The 16,722-nt window shown below is 43.0% G+C and overlaps 1 protein-coding gene across 5 annotated transcripts in view; it reads left to right on the top strand.

Annotated features, from left to right (window-relative positions):
- The window catches only part of MRTFA (myocardin related transcription factor A), a 198,371-nt gene that overhangs the window by 158,326 nt on the left and 23,323 nt on the right, over nt 1-16,722 (top strand). For all 5 annotated transcript variants that reach the window (XM_038550462.1, XM_038550458.1, XM_038550459.1 and 2 more), the window contains one exon: nt 240-305. In XM_038550462.1, coding sequence (XP_038406390.1) covers nt 299-305 — 7 coding nt within the window. In that variant the 5' untranslated portion in view covers nt 240-298. The remainder of the gene's footprint in view (nt 1-239; nt 306-16,722) is intronic.

The raw sequence follows: 16,722 nt of genomic DNA on the forward strand, positions 1-16,722 counted from the left end.
TTGTGGATTGTTATCGCCCTGCAAGACCCTTCGCAACTTCCTCTCGCCGCCCACAGCAGAATACGGAAACCCTGCTGTATCAGGCCACTTCTGCAATTACACACAGTCACAATTAAAGGGATCCTTCTTTCACACTACACCCTTCTGTTCTGAGACTTTCTTTGCATTTGAAAATGTGTCTTTTGTGGTGGAATGCCCAACTGAGTCTCCGTCTCTCCTCTCTCTTTGCCACCCTGCAGTGCTGCAGTTGAAGCTCCAGCAGCGCCGGACTCGAGAAGAATTGGTGAGCCAAGGGATCATGCCGCGTAAGTGCCTTTCTCTCTCAGCATTTGCTAGAGCTGCGTTTTCAGCATGGCGTGTGTGTCTAGTATGCCGTGGGAAGCATCTAACAGAAATCAGGGCGACAGGTTTCATTTGTCACTCTCTCTCTTGTGCTTCTCCAAGTTCAAGGACTTTTGCTCACTAATGGCTAAGATAACTGCTCCTATTAAGTTCAGTGAAACAAACAGTGTTGGTTTGAACAGTGCTGTTGAACCATCCTGCGCTTTTGAATGGCACCTTTCAGGGCTTTCTACTCCCTGTTACACTCACTTCCCTTTATAGAAGGAGCAGACCTTGAGCTGGGGTATTGTGAGAAAGGACCCACTTCTTGCATGTGTTTTGCCTTCTTGTTCAGGTTCTTGGGGAGAGAAAACCCTTTCCTACCTGGTATTTTGAATCAAACTGCAGTTTTATTTAGAGTGAGAGTCTCAGATACCCTATAGCTGGCATGGGTGTGAGTGTGCTGGATGGGGTTATTGCAGAGCTGGGCTTAGTGGGTGCACAACGAAATCACTAGGGGAGAAATGAAACCAACATTGGAATCTATTAGAAGTCAGAACATTTGTTTTTAATATCAACAGCATTATAAACTGAGTGAAAGCTGGAGACAGCAAGATTTTGCTCTTTTTGACATTTCTTTTTAAGTCATCAGCAAAGAGCTCAAGCTCTCCTTTCCTTTCTTTTCTCGTGTGTTATTGCTACTTGGACACACCCTATGAGGAAAAAAATAGTCACACAACAACTTCTAGCTTTATAGTGAGAGAACTGATGTTTTTTACCTTAACTCAGTGCTGACCTACTGCCACTGTATTTTCTTCATCCTCATCCATTTACTCATTCAGATTATTCCAGAACCTGGTATGTGCCCTTGAAAGGAGAATAGTGATAATAAACAAGGAGACAAATACGTAAACAAGATAACTTTAGAGTATGGTCAGTGTTACAAAGTAAATTAACCAGTTAGTGTGTTAACAGGTGATAGGAATGATGGGGTCATTTTGGATAAGATCATCAGGAAAGAAAGGCCTCCCTGAGGAGGAAATGTTTGAGCTGAGGTCTGAAGGATGAGGTGGAGCCAGCCATGCAGAAGCAGGCAGAGGACCAGGGAGAAGGGAGAGTAAGTGTAAGGGCCTAGTGCAGGTCACAGCCTGACAATGTTTGAAAACATCGAGGAAGCTAGTGTGGCCGGGACCTGGTGACTGAGGGTTGGGCTATAATGAGGGCCTGTCAACTACACAGAAGAGGTGGACTTTATTGTAGGTACAATGGGAAGTCATTGGAAGCCTTTTAAGCAAGTGAGGATGGAGTTTGATTCATGTCATGGTAATGGCAGATCCATTTCTAAGAGCTAGAACCAAATAGCAGATGGGAGGAATCTGAAGTCTGTTTCTATCCTAAGTATCAGCCAAAAATTTAAGTCTCAAATTCAGCTTTTTATTTATTTAATAAATAATAATTTATTTAACTAACTACCAAACCATTTATCCACTTTATGCTGCAATCTTCTCTGGCTTTCCAGTGAAGGACTTCCCACCACCAACCCTAAAGAGCCAGAGCAGGCTCCTTGTGCAGTGGATCAGTGATGTGGTCGGGTGAGGCACACTTGTGCTTCACAGAACACTCCACATCTGCCTCTCTATAAACTCTTGTGGAGGGACAAATCACCCAGAGTCTCATCTCCTTGTCCCTTTCGCCAAGGATGTCATGTGTTTAATGTCTACTTTGTGCCCAGGGGAGTTAGTTCTGGAAAGATTAAAGAAATACCAAGCAAGGTACCTGCCCTCAGGACATTTAACAGTTTATTTGAGTAGCTAAAATTTACCCATACACAAAATAAAGAGCAATCCAACATCCTGTGGAGTGCTGACTAATTACAGTAGTAGTTCTGAGAGTATGCTACCTCTCAAGATCTGTAAGATGTTCAAGGTCTAAAAGCCTTGCAGGGAGGGTGAGTGCCCTGCATTCTCGTGCCTGTTTCTTAGTTGGTACCAGGGACTACTAGAGCTCACTGCTTCATACGATTGAGTATGGTCTCCCTGCTTAACATTTATTGTAGTGTTGTATGTTGTTAAAAAGACAGGTGATGTTTCCGTTATTGGAGTTATCTGCTTATACATTTTCCTCCAACCATATTATGAGCTCCTTGAGAAATATCTTATCCAGTGCCTGGCACTGAATGAATGAGTCAAGGCTGCCAAGTTGTAAAGTGTGATATGTGTGCGTGTATATGAATGACAGACAGACAGAAACACAACTCTCTTGCAAACTTGTTGGAATTCTGGGCATGGAATTTGGAATAATGCTTCTGTTCTATCAGGAGCCCAGGTTCTAAAAGGTTCTGAATACCTACCTATTTGTATACCCTGCCCTGTTCTCTGTATCTGTGAAGTGAGAATAATTGCCCTTCTTAGAGGAATAGAAATGATCTACTTCTGTGAGAATACTGCATCTTCCTCCTACTGAGAGCCACCTTCAGCTATGGACACAGTCTTGGTTTTCAGCTTTTCTAGTGAAGGAAGTCGATAACAATCTTGAAGATTCTGAGAGAGAATGTTGATGCCTGGGAATAGTTTCAGGTGTGAAATTCCCTGTTCATCCACATGCCAGGTGATACACAGATAGGGTCCTGCATTTCTCCACACACACACACCCTGCACCCTGTGAATAAATTCTTCCTCATCACAGCCTCACGCTCTCTACGCTTATCCTGTTGTAGGCTCCAACACTCTCAGCCTCCCTGACCTCCCCACTACCTGCCATCCTCCACCAGCCCCCACCTCTCACCCTTCATGCCACAGCTTCCAAAGAAAATAGAGCAGCATTGGAAGCAGCTTGTAAAGTGACCAGCAAGTTGTTGATTATTGGAGATTTGGAGGCCTGAAAAAGTAACATCTGATTTGAAAGCCCTTCTATTCCCATCTTGCTGGCCTGAGGAGAAGTTTCTCTAAAGTGTGTTTATATATAAGTTGGTTGTACAACTGAGGAAGTAGCTAGGCCCTCCTAGCAGGAGTAGCAGTAGTAGGGCAGGGGGCAGGACTAGGGGGGTCATGGCTGTATCCTGCCTCATCATTTCTGTGTTTATATCTTTTATCAAATTCTTCTCATTCCAATCTTATTTATAGCTCTGGGAAGAAAACCCACCCACCTCATCGCCCAGAATACTCCTACACAGTTCCCACGTAGGACTGGCTTTCAGTTCTGACAAAATATCTGTAGGACACCATGTCTTTGGTGACTCCCTTGCCTTCAGGCTTGTTCATATTCTGCATATCGTTCAGAGTTGGGATTTGGCCTTTCATAGCTTGCAGGGGATTAAAGACTTTTTCAATCCTACACACCCCTCCCTGCCGCTTGATACTCTCTTTTCATGGCATCTAAACTATGGGGTATGGGCAGCCCAGGTGGCTCAGTGGTTTAGCACCGCCTTCAATCCAGGATGTGATCCTAGAGACCTGGGATCGAGTCCCACGTTGGGCTCCCTGCATGGAGCCTGCTTCTCCTTCTGCCTGTGTCTCTGCCTCTCTCTCTCTGTGTCTCTGTGAATAAATAAATAAAATCTTAAAAAAAAAACACACACAAAAAACTATGGGGTATGGAAGCTGGTTCCCGATGTGTTTTTAAACAGGGTCATTTCCCAGCGTCTGTCATTCTCCTCATGTAAACATGTGTCTCAAATTTAACACTATATAAAACCCTACCAAATACAATGTGCTGGATAGCAAAGGATTATATATTCCAAGCCCTGAGCTTGCTTTTCTTTTTAAAGATTTTATTTATTTATTCATGAGAGACACAGAGAGAGAGGAAGAGATACAGGCAGAGGGAGAGGCAGGCTCCCCTAAGGGAGCCTGATGTGGGACTCGATCCCAGAACTCTGGGATCATGCCCTAAGCTGAAGGCAGTCCCTCAACTGCTGAGCCACCCAGGTATCCCCCTGAGCTTTCTTTAATAATATCTGAAGCTCTGCACATCTTGAGGGAGAAGAAAGATGGCACAGGTAGGAAGCTGGTTAAGTCCAAAGATTAAGACCAGAAATGCTGCTGTATTCAGAATGAAGACTCATAGAAGACATGGGTCATGTGTGGTGCACTTTGTTCTCAAACAGAGCTTTCCCCATAGCCTTTCTCTTTGACATTTAAAGGTGTACTAGGTCATAAGGTTTAGGTGAAAATTAAGAAAATGTTCTGGCAGTGAGAGCTGCTGGAGAAAAATAACCTTTTAAAGGAAAACATGGACGTTCTTCTGACCCAGACAAATGAAAAAGAAGTCTCCTGTACCCTTTCTGGACCTGAAAGAAGAACCTTGTCTGTCTCTTCCTTCTCAGACTATTTGTTATTGAGAAAAGCCTAGAGTAGCATGTTTCTGCACTACAGTTAACCCTCAGTCCGCTGTTTTCTCATGTGCACGCAGTGGAAAAACCTTGATACCTTGGCAAGTACATGAAGAAATCATTAGTTTTGTCCTGTAGATTCTCTAAGGACCTTGCTCCATGGCTTGAGTGAGCCTGTCTTTTCACTTTAAATGGCATTTCTGTTCACCCAACTCGTGCCATTGACAACACTTAACCACCAAATGGTTAAAAGAATCCAAAGAGTGTGAGGGCAGCACAGTTCAGAGAGGGCATCCCGTTGCTGTCAATCCAGAAGACTTGCAAACTGCGCAGCCCCTGAGAGTGGCTGAAGCAGGTTGCTAAAAAGTGAACAGGTTGGTCAGCTAGTTTTTACTGGCTTATAGTCTATAAATGGGTCCTGCATATCTCACATTAAAACTGTAAAGAATAGCTTTATGTGATGAGTCCCCACCACTCTGTATTCTTAATAAACTTGGCTGTATCTTGGCTCCAGACCCTTAGTTCTGCAGTTGTTTGATCCCTTTTTCATGTTTCAGCTGTCTGTGTTAGCTGAGTTAGAGACCATGTGGCCCTGTTGTAGCACTCAGAGTTCATCTGTCATTTTACAGGGCCCCAGTGTTAGCTGAAAACCTCCTGTTCATCTGATTATAGCAATCTCTGCACCAAGAAGTTTCTTTTAAACTCTAACAAGAGGTTATTCAATGAGTTGAAGTGTCAGGATTGATTACTATGAATATAATGCTTATATTATTCTTCACCAAATGTACAACCTGAGTTTCCATATTCTCTTTCCTTAGTATATATGGATCAAATCCATTTTGGTAAAGCTCTTTTAAAACTAATTTTTGTTTTTGTAATGCCTGAGAAGTGAAACCAACCTACTGAAGTCTCAGAGTTTCTTGTAATGAGAAAGAGGCTGTAATTTAACTTTGTCATCTAGTAACTTGGGAATGGCATGGGGTCTTTCCCCCAGGTTGCTAGAATTCCAAAGAACTAGCCACGGGGCCATCTAGCTGGCTCAGTTGATAGAGTATACAGATCTCTGAGTTGTGAGTTCAAGCCCCATGTTGGGTGTAGAGATTACTTAACAATCTGTAAAAACTAAAAACAGCACCTGGGTAGTTCAGTTGGTTAAGCATCTGACTTTTTTTTAAGAGTGTATGTATATATGTATTTATTTAAAGATTTATTTATTTATTCATGAGAGACACAGACTGAGAGAGAAAGGCAGAGGGAGAAGCAGGCTCCTTGCAGGGAGCCTGATGCAGGACTCGATCCCAGATCCTGGGATCATGACCTGACCCAAAGGCAGGCGCCCAACCGCTGAGCCATCCAGGTGTCCCAAGATTCAAGATTGTATTTATTTATTTATTTGAGAGAGTGAGCAAGCAAGAGGAGAGCATGAGTAGGGGGAAGGGCAGACAGAGGGGGAGAAACAGACCCCCCACTGAGCATGGGATTGATGTGGGGCTCAATCTCAGGGCCCTGGGATCATGACCTGAGCTGAAAGCAGACATTTAATCAACTGAGCCACCCAGGCACCCCAAGTGTCTGACTCTTGATTTCATCTGAGGTCACGATCTCAGGGTTGTGAAATCAAGGCCCACATCAGGCTCCAGGCTCTGTGCTGGGCATGGAGCCTGCTTGAGATTCTCTCTCTGCCTCTCCTTCTGCCCCTGCCCCCTCCCTAAAAAAATAAGATAAAAACAAACAAAAGAACTAGCCATAAGACCAGCACTGTCCAATAGTACTTTCAGCAGTGATAGAAATATTCTTTAATACTAACTACTTGCCATATGGGCTGTTTGAGTACTTGAAATGTGACTCGCTTGAGTGAAGAACAGAATTTATAGTTTAATTTAACTTTAATTAAATAATCACGTGTGGCTGATGGCTGTTGCATTAGTGAAATTTTAGACCTATTGTGCCACTTAGGAACAATGGGGCTTTGAGCACCTCTGTTAATTTTTCTGAACTCAACTTCTGCTCTTATAAAAAGGAAATAATAATCTTTCTTACCTACCCCTACAGAATTAGTTTGGAAATAAGTGAGGTGATATTATTGTGCATGCCTTTGAAATATAAGCAGTGTTATTCTCAATTAAGATTGAGAGGAGCATTAGCTTGGATCTGCCACACACACCCCCCCATATCTCATTAATTTCTATCAAAACCAGTGTTTGGGAACAGGAACTATTTTCTTTTTTTTTTTTTAAAGATTTTATTTATTTATTCATGAGAGACACAGTAAGAGAAGCAGAGACATAGACATAGACGTTGGCAGAGGGAGAAGCTGGCTCCTCAAGGGGAGTCTGATGCAGCACTTGATCCCAGAACCCCGGCATCACGCTCTGAGCCGAAGGCAGATGCTCAACCACTGAGCCACCCGTGTCCCAGGAACTATTTTTCAATAAGTAAAATCATTCTTCCATTTTCTTTCCTATCCACATAAAAAACAGTTGCTGAAAATTGTTAAGAGTCAAAGAACCACTGGACAACATGGTGTTAAGACTGTTTTCGTTTTGTTAAGATTGTTCCTATTTTGGTTATATATTAACGGGGCTATAATTTTATTAGCTTGCTCTCTCCATGGCAGTGGATATTTCTTCTTTAACTTCTCTTAAAACAAGTGTCTGGATTGGAAATAATTTTTTTTGTTTTTTTTTTTTGTTTTGTTTTGTTTTTTTTAATTTCTGGGCAACTTATCAAGAGACAGAAATGTTCATCAGTGGGGACACAGTGGTGATTCCGGGGAGATGAGGGTCTGGTTTGAGGCTGTGTTGCCCTTTTCTTTTAAAACTTAGATTTAAGATGACAAAATTATAGGCTTCCAGGAAATGTCATTTGTCTTCTTTTAAGTGAAGTGCTACAGTGTTCAAGACTAATGTCCCAGTGGCTACTTTGTAGGCTGGTAGGTACTGAGATGAGAGCAGATCCTCACTCAGGCTTCCATCATTTCCCATTTGCTCTGGTCCACTTGAGAGTTGCTAGAAGCTCTGTGGTAGTCTTTGTGGCCTTGGAACTCTTTCCATTAGGAGCCCAGAAAAGGCATCCCCCAAACTCCTCAGTTTGCCCGCTGCCTCTGGTCCAGTCTCTGCCCTCAGGCTCGTACTTCTTTTAGATGCTGACCATCACAAATTTTCCTTGCCATTTGGCTCTTTTTTTGTTTTCTTTTTTTAAAGATTTTATTTATTTATTCATGAGACCGAGAGTGGGGGGGCATGGCGCAGAGACACAGGTAGAGACAGAAGCAGGCTCCATGCAGGGAGCCTGATGTGGGACTTGATCCCGGGACTCCAGGATCATGCCGAAGGCAGGCACTAAACCGCTGAGCCACCCAGGGATCCCCAGTTGGCTCTTTTAGATACATACATATCTTTGCATGAAAGAGCTAGTTGCCTTTTTCTTTTTTAAAATTGAGATATAATTGGGACACCTAGCTGGCTCTCAGTCAGAAGAGCATGTGACTCTTGATCTCGGGGTTGTGAGTTGGAGCCCCATGGTGGGTGTGGTAATTACTTAAAAAACAAATATTTTAAAAATAAAATAAAATTGAGATATAATCAACATATAACATTATATTTCAGGTGTACAATATAGCTTTTTTTTTTTTAAGATGCAGAAAACCCTGCCTAATTGAGATCATGTTTCTTTAGCCCAGAAATGTGACCCTTTCACTGTAGTTGAATACCAGGTTGACTTGGCATTTGAGAAATACCATTGTAAAATATATGTCCTGGGATTGGAGCTAACCTGATCCTAGATCTGAAGCCCAGAAAAAATTGTGTCAAGCATGTGGCCTTAGGAATCTTCTTTTTTATCTCAGGAGAAGACCAGCTGAGCATGTCACTCCTGTGTGTTATATATATTTCTGATAGGTATCAGTGACCTTTTCTTTCTTCCTGCTGTCGTAGAATGTATTCACTCAGTGGTCAGTGACTAGCATCAAACCTCTTCCTTGGCCAGTTGGTAACAAATCCCAAAATAGGACTCTAGAGTGAGTTGTGTGTTCATGTTCTGAGCATATTCATTGTTGAATCCAACAGGAAGCTCTTTTGAATAGGCCATCAAAAAGTAGGCTTCTTGATACGAGTTCTTACAATTTAATATCTAAAAAATATAGTAGATATTCGGTTTTATGTAGTAATTCTTGAAGTGGGGGCATCTGGGTGGCTTGGTTGGGCATCTTACTCTTGATTTTGGCTCAGGTCATGATCTTAATTAAGGTCATGGGATCGAGCTCTGCATCAAGCTCCAGGCTCAGCACAGAGTCTGCTTGTCCCTCTCCTTCTGCTCCTTCCTCCCCTACTTGTTCTCTCTCTCTCTCTTTCAAATAAATTAATAAAGTCTTTAAAAATAATAATTCTTGAAGTACCTGAGATAGCCAAGGCCCACTCCTTTTCAAGATAATAAATGGAGTGAAGCAATTTATAAAAGTCACTTGTTGAAGCTGCTCACATATTTTACCTGCACAATTACAGACATAAAGAATCAGACTCAAGGATCTGATGATATGGTGATAGTGTCTGATGATGTGATTTTACATTCTCAGCCTAGTGGTATGCGATCCACTAGGTCCAAAGGTGATATGGAGCTTTTAACTACACAGATGACTTAAGCCTATTGATTATGGTGTTTCAGTAAGAGGCAGTAGCTTTTGGGTGTGTGTGTGCCTCACCAGGGTGCATACAGTGGAATGGTAATTGACTGATCCAGAGCATTTGGCTGGACTATGATGGCTGGCATTTATGTCAAACACGATTGGCATATATGTCAAAGGGAAGCTCAGAAGGCCGAGCTCACAATCTTTGACCCCTATTTTAACCTTTTAGAATTAAGTGTACCTTCTGATATTCATGCTATATTAGATTGCATACTGACCTTTTTTCCCCAGTCTTAAGTCTCTTTCACTGTCAAGGTTGTAAGACTCTGGAGCAGCTTGCACTTCTGGGAAGGAAAAGATTCATCATCCTGAGTCTCCACTTTTACATTTATTCTTGGTCATTGGCTTTTCTGCTGGTTTGGGTGGGGGTGACAACCCAGGTGCCAAAACAGGGGTGGTGGCAAGCCTGAGTACCAAAACAGGATGTGGATGAAGCACGTTTTCTGATTGTTAGTTTAGTTTGGATTCTTGCTTGCACCAGAATGTGTGCTCCCTTCCCCATACTCCACCACCCCACCTCTTTCTTTGATTCATATGGACTTAGTTCTGGTTTTCATTGTCATGGCCAGTTCCTGGAACTGTCGTCACAACTCTTTAGTTAATGTCTTTGTTGCAGGGCTATTATTGTAGACATTTTGGTATGACCGCTAAAAACAGTAAGACAAAAAATGGAAGTCAAGCCCAGTTAGCTGTCACCATTTGATTCCACATGCATGTTGTTTCCTGCAGGAGGATGGTACAGAAAAAAAGTTAAAACAGTAACAATGCCTCAGGCTAAACAGAGCCTCTAGCAGCTGGCAAAGCACTTTCACTTTATTTAGTGCTAACAGTCATCAGTGTAGTGGTTTGTGTAATTGCGTTTTATAGATGAGGACACTGAGGCTCCGAGGGGTCATGTGACTTGCCCACTGTCACACCACCACTGAAAGAGACAAAGCCAATTCAGTTTCCTCGCTCCAAAGCCCATACTAATTCCTGAAGGTCACAGTCTAATGGTTCTTAATGACAGGAATTTTATGACGATAGCCTGCTGTACTCCCCTCCTCCCCTGCCCGCCCCGTAGTTTTAGTATTGAAAGTTAAAATAACATCAGATCAGGACCTGTAGTTAGTGAAGTAAGGTGAAAGTTGGTAGTGGGGGTGAGAGTAAACCCTTCATTTTTGAGCCCCCCAGTAAAATTGCTTCCAAGTGGCTGCTCCTGTCTCCTGGCTGTGAGGTTTGAAGGTCAGGGGCATCTTTCCACTTCTGTCATAATAACCCTTAGTTATATCAGAGCTTCTTGATTTCTCTTGTGCCCTTCATACTCCTTAGAAAATCTTATGTTGTCCCTTCGTCCCCAGCTGCCCAGGCGGGTTCCTGGGATTCAGCACAGAGTTACAGGGATTCATAGACACTTTACAGCCATACAGTGTGCTCCAGGTTAAAAGCTCCTGCTCTCCCTGGATACAGAATCCTAAGAGAAATCATCTACCTGAAGGTAGTATAAACCCTTACTCACCAATGACACAGCTGACCCCTGCACTTTCATCACCCAGGTGTGTAAGTGACCTTGTCCCTGATTCCGGCAATCCTCTGGGTTCCTCAGGCCACCCTTTTGTAGCTGCCTTCTGTTGAGTGTGATTACCAGGCTCTAGATACAGTAAGATGTGGAATCCAGCTCAGTTGAACTGAGCACTCACTGGGGTTTGAGGGGAATGGCAAAAAGACCTGATCCTTTGACTTTCAGAAATGCGTGCTTTGCAACCCAAAGCAATGATCCTTAAAGGGGCTCAGGAGATTAAGCGCTACTAATTTCTGGGCACCTACATAGCTAGCAGAGTTGAAATTTTGAACTAAGCTGCTGAGAAAAGTTATTAAGTCTTTACTAGGTATACTTTGTAATCACTTAGCCCCTGGTGGTGGAGAATGAGCAAATAAAAATCCTCTCACCTGCAATGACACTTTCCTCTACATTTTGGACTTAGGGAAACCATGAGTTTTGAAATTTAGTGGCACCTGAATCCTCAAAAAGGTTAATAAAGAATTAAAGTCTTGAAGCACAGGAATCTGCATCCCAGAGAAGAATCTTGCACTCCAGTGATACGCCAATGCAAATGACTCTCCAACTGTGCTCGGAGGAACACTGAACCAAGGGCTGCTGGTATCTTTTCCCTGTTCATTTTCAGTGCTGGTCATTGTTACTGTCTTCTCTCAGGAGTTCTGAGGTAGAAGACAGCCTGTCTGCATGATTCAGGAGATGATTATAAATTTCTAAGATAGTTGAGGCAGATGCTTATGGAATGGCCGGGTATGGACAGCTTATGAGCCCCTGTCTCCAGTGCTGGGGGCCCCATACCTTGTCATCGGTCCATTTGGCCCAGTTAATGAACTGCCTGGAGCTGCCTGACAGACTTCTGTGCTAGCGCCAAGGGATGTGGCCAAAGGCCCCATTAACTTTGGAAGGAGTTTGGCTATATAGTGACTCCCTTTTCTGCTGTGTTGGCCCCTTCAAGAGAGGGCTGGAGGGAAAAGGAAAAGGGAGAATGTGTGTCTCCTTTACATTTTTTGAGGTTATATCTGAAAGTACCTCCTTCTATCCCATTTGCCAATATTAGAGAAAAGGACAAGGTAGCAGCTCTCTCCGGAAGAATAGCCAGGAGAAGAAAGCAAAAATGTGAAAGATCAGATTAAAACCTCTGAGGTTTTTGTTTTTGTTTTTGGTTTTGTAACCGTCACATTTTGGGGGAAAAGAAGAGATTATCCTTTGTGTCCCCCTTCCCTCCTCCTACCTCTGTTATGCTGAAATATACACAAAGAGATCTGAATTTTGGAATCAGAAGAACCAAAGTCTAGTCCCCATTCTGCAGTGGATTAGGATGTGATCTCAGGCAAGTCAGTTCTCCAATATAAATTGTGGAAAATAATCAGCCCCAAGAAGCTCGAGGAAGGTAATTCCAGCACACTGTACTAACATCAGGGAACAACAGGGAAGCCATATGCAGCAACTCTATTTGCATTACTCTTGGGAGCCTTTTTGTCAGTAGCTAGGTTGACAGACATGCTCCTCCTTTTATTTCTTCTCCCCATGTCATTTCCTCTTGTAACACATAAAAACAGAGTGAAGCCCGAAGTCCTACAAGGCTCCTGTGGTTACCCCTCTCTGTATGTCCTGCCACTCCTTGTTCATTCTGCTCTGCCACTCTGGCCTCCTTGACGCCCTCTGTCTGTCACTCAGGCAGGTTCCCACCTACAGCCTTTGTGTCTGCTGCTCTCCTTGCCTGGAAGGTTCTTCCACAGATGGCTACAGGGCTCACTTGCTTCCTCAGAAGGTCTCTGTTCAGATGGCACACTAGAAAGTCTGTTGACCTTCCAGAGAGTGAAATGCTCCTGCCTCCACCAGTCTGTCTTTCAGCTCCAGCTTTTATATTTCTTAATGGTGTATATCACCTCCTACAGTGTTATATGTTCGTTTGTTCAGTGTGTCATTCTTCCATAGTGTAAGCTGCAGAGAAACGGATATCCCAGCACCAAAATGGAATCTGACATATGGGCTCTCAGTAAATATTTAGTGGAGAATGAGTAATTAACTGTTAGCACATCTCAACCTCTTAGAGGACATAAAGCTCTGGACTCCACTTCGTCCCCTCTCACTTCTCCACCTATTGCAGTTAGCATGCCCCACTGGCCTGCTGGCACAGCTCCGAGACCAGCGGCTACTTCCTAAATATCAGTAATCCTATGGAAACTGTGCAGGCCTTACTTTGTCTAACCTACCCACTACTGACCTCTCTCTTCTAATACCTACTGTCTTGTTCTTGAGGCTTACTCCTCCCCCCTCCCCTTTTTTTAGGATTTTGTTTGTTTATTCATGAGAGACATAGGCAGAGGGAGAAGCAGGCTCCCTGCAGAGAGCCTGATGTGACTCAATCCCAGGACCCTGGGATCATGACATGAGCCAAAGGCAGATGCTCACCCACTGAACCACTCCGGTGCCCCGAGGCTTACTCCTGATGTCAGCTTTGCCTCGCCCTCTCCTGCCTCTGAGAGCTTCTCAGGTTCCTTTGCTGGGTGGGCTCTCTTCATCTATAGTGATTAATTTAATCACTTAAATTCTGGGATTCTCTGAAGATTTGGCCTGGGAAGTATTCTCTTCTGTCTCTACATAACCTATCACATTATCTTTATTTATTTTTTTTAAAGATTTATTTACTTATTTATTTATGACAGACATAGAGAGAGAAAGAGGCAGAGACACAGGCAGAGGGAGAAGCAGGCTCCATGCTGGGAGCCCGACGTGGGACTCGATCCCGGGTCTCCAGGATCACGCCCTGGGCCAAAGGCAGGAGCTAAACTGCTGAGCCACCCAGGGATCCCCCACATTATCTTTAGATGACATCACACACACATACAGACACACGTACACACATGTACACACTTGCATATCTCTTAATAGGATGTCTTATGATCAACCTAGTACTCAGCATGCCTAAAACTGAACACAGTCTCCCACCCTGTCCCAAGCTTACTCCTGTATCCCCAGCCTGAGACGTTAATGGCACAACCCTTCATCCAGTCATTCCACTTTATTCTTCTAAATGGTCTCTTGATCACTACTACATGCTCTTATAAAGATGAAGGTCTTACTATTTTGCCATTCTCAGTGTCATAATTGATTTCAAGCAGGGATCATCCATAGATGGTAAGGCAGTGAGGTAAGTGGTGCTTAGGGAACAGGGTTTTCACATGGTCTCAAAATGTTACCCCACTTATTACATAGTTACAAAGGAGGAAGTGCTGCTTTTAAGATGGAGACATCTCCTGTCACCTTTTATTTTATTTATTTATTTTTTAAAAAGATTTTATTTATTTATTCATGAGAGACACAGAGAGAGAGAGGTAGAGACACAGGCAGAGGGAGAAGCAGGCTTCACGCAGGGAGCCCGACGGGGGACTCGATCCTGGGTCCCCAGGATCACACCCTGGGCTGAAGCTGGTGCTAAACCACTGAGCCACCTGGACTGCCCTCCTGTCACCTTTTAAACTTTTAGCACCATCAGTGGTTGAGCAACATGGTATTATGTATCTCTTGATATTAAGAGGCACACATCACCAATGTAGTCTCCTTGCTAAAAGTATTTAACCTAAATCTAATCATGAGGAAACAAATTCAGAATATAGGACATTCTTTCTGCAAGACAGATGGCTTAGATACTTAGGTCAGTGTCACAAAAAAACAAAAAAGGCAAGAGGTAGTATTCTAGATTGTGACTGAAGGTACAGCAACCAAATGTGGTGCATGGTTCTCAATTAAATCTTGGATTGAGGGAGAAAATCTAAAAGACTATAAAGGACATTTTGGGAGGTAACTGAGGAAATTCAAATATGACTGTAAATTATATTATTGAATCAAAGTTAATTTTCTTAGGCGTGATAAAGGTATTTTTTTTCTGTAGGAGAATGTCCTTATTCTCAGGAAACATGCACTAAAGAATTTGAAGATTAAATGTCTTGATTGATATCTGCAACTTTCAACTGATTCTGTAAATAAAAATCGTGTGTGTGCGCACTTGCGTGTATGTGTGAAAGAAAACAAATATGAGTAAAAGATAACTGGTGGATCTAGGTCAGGGTTATAGGACTGTACATTATTTGTTCTTTCAGTGTATCTGTAGGTTTAATAGATTCAGAATTAAAAGGGGATGCAGGGAAGAGGGAGCATGTACGTAGAGACATGGGAGGTGAAATGATATGTGCCAATTACCAGCTTTGTTTCAGCTCATTTTATTTTTTCATATAAAACATCAAGTTAGAAGTACCCCACTTCCCCTCCATGCAGTCTGTTTATGTCACTCACTTGGTTAATGTGGTGGCTTCACATGGATCTCCGGATATAATTCTTAATAGCACTTGAAAAATATTGTGCCACTTTCTGCTGGCACCCTTGGTTTCTGATGAGAGATTTGCTGTCATTTTGTTTTCCTTCTGGCTGCTTTCATGTTTTTTCTTTGATTTTCAAAAGTTTAATTGTGATGTATCCTGATATGAATTTCTTTGGGTTTATCTTGTTTGGGATTTGCTTAGCTTTCGAATCTGTAGACTTAGGTCTCTTGTCAAATTTGGGAAGTTTTCAGCCACTTATTTTTTAAGTACTTTTTCAACTCACCTCTTTTCTTCTTCATCCAGGGCTTAGATGACATGATGTTAGTTAGATTTTTTTTGTGGGTAGGGGTGACCTTGTTATCACTGGGCCAATGTGGAAGTCCTGACTCTTCACCAGCCCTCCCCTGACATCAGCAGGGCAGGGAGGGGTGTCTTACTTCTCCTAGGTGGAGGTGTAAGTCCAGGTTCCCTGTTTGGTCTCCACTTATTCATTGGGTTGTGGGGGAGGGTATTTATTACTGACTTGAAAGCCCTACATGGCCTTCTTTGACACTTCTGGGCAGGGGTATTGGAGAGCTGTATTATAATAGCTTTGCAAGGATGGGGAGTCTAGGCCCCCCGGGGTTGGGGGGAGTGGGCCACTGTTTGTTGTAGTGTCTGTCTGGAATAGAACGATTATTGTCTAAAAGTTTTCTGTTTGGCTAGGTTGCCCTTTTTCTGGTCCTTTGGCTTGTGAGGGTAGATTTTGTTGGGGATTCTTTTGTCTGCCTGCATTGGCATTTCCAGATTGTTGGCTTCTTCAGCTCCAAGTGTGGAATATATGAGATAAAGAGGAAACTCAGGGAACTCACCACTGTGAGTACTTCAGGTCTCAGGGCTCCTAGCCAGTTTGCCTTTTTTCTCTTCATCTTTCAGAAGCTACTTATGTTTGTTTGTTTGCTTGTTTGTTTATTATTATTTTTATTAAGTAAACTCTACCCCCAATGTGGGGCTTGAACTCACAACCCTGAGATCAAGAGTCGCATGCTCCTTCAACTGAGCCAGCCAGGCACGACAGGAGGAATAGAGAACAGTTTATCTGCTTCATCTTCTCAGATGCAGAAGTCCTAGTAGTACATGAAGGGTCTTCATGGGCTGGCCTCTGCCTCCCCTCTAGCCTCATTGTCCCTGCATGACCTCCTCCTTGGACCTACCATATCAAACTACTTATAGCCCCCTGAACTTGTTGTACTCCTTCATACCTTCTTGCTCCTGCTCTTCCTTAGCCTCAGATGACCTCCCCACTGCTTTTCTTGTCTGTGATGTTTCTGTTTTGTCCATTTGGGTTTTCTTTGTGAAATCTACCTGGATAGTTGATATACTGTTTCCTGGGGCTGAATTTTGCCTCTTCTGTCCTATGTCATACTTTAAATTACCTCTATAATTGTACTTCCATCTTATATTGTAATTATTTGTCTTTTTCTCTAACCAGACCATGAACGGACTTTGAGGCCTGGGACTCTATTCTGTATATTCTTTTCCTCAGTGA

This window comes from Canis lupus, chromosome 10, assembly GCF_011100685.1.
Source record: "Canis lupus familiaris isolate Mischka breed German Shepherd chromosome 10, alternate assembly UU_Cfam_GSD_1.0, whole genome shotgun sequence".
Classification (NCBI taxonomy): Eukaryota; Metazoa; Chordata; class Mammalia; order Carnivora; family Canidae; genus Canis; species Canis lupus.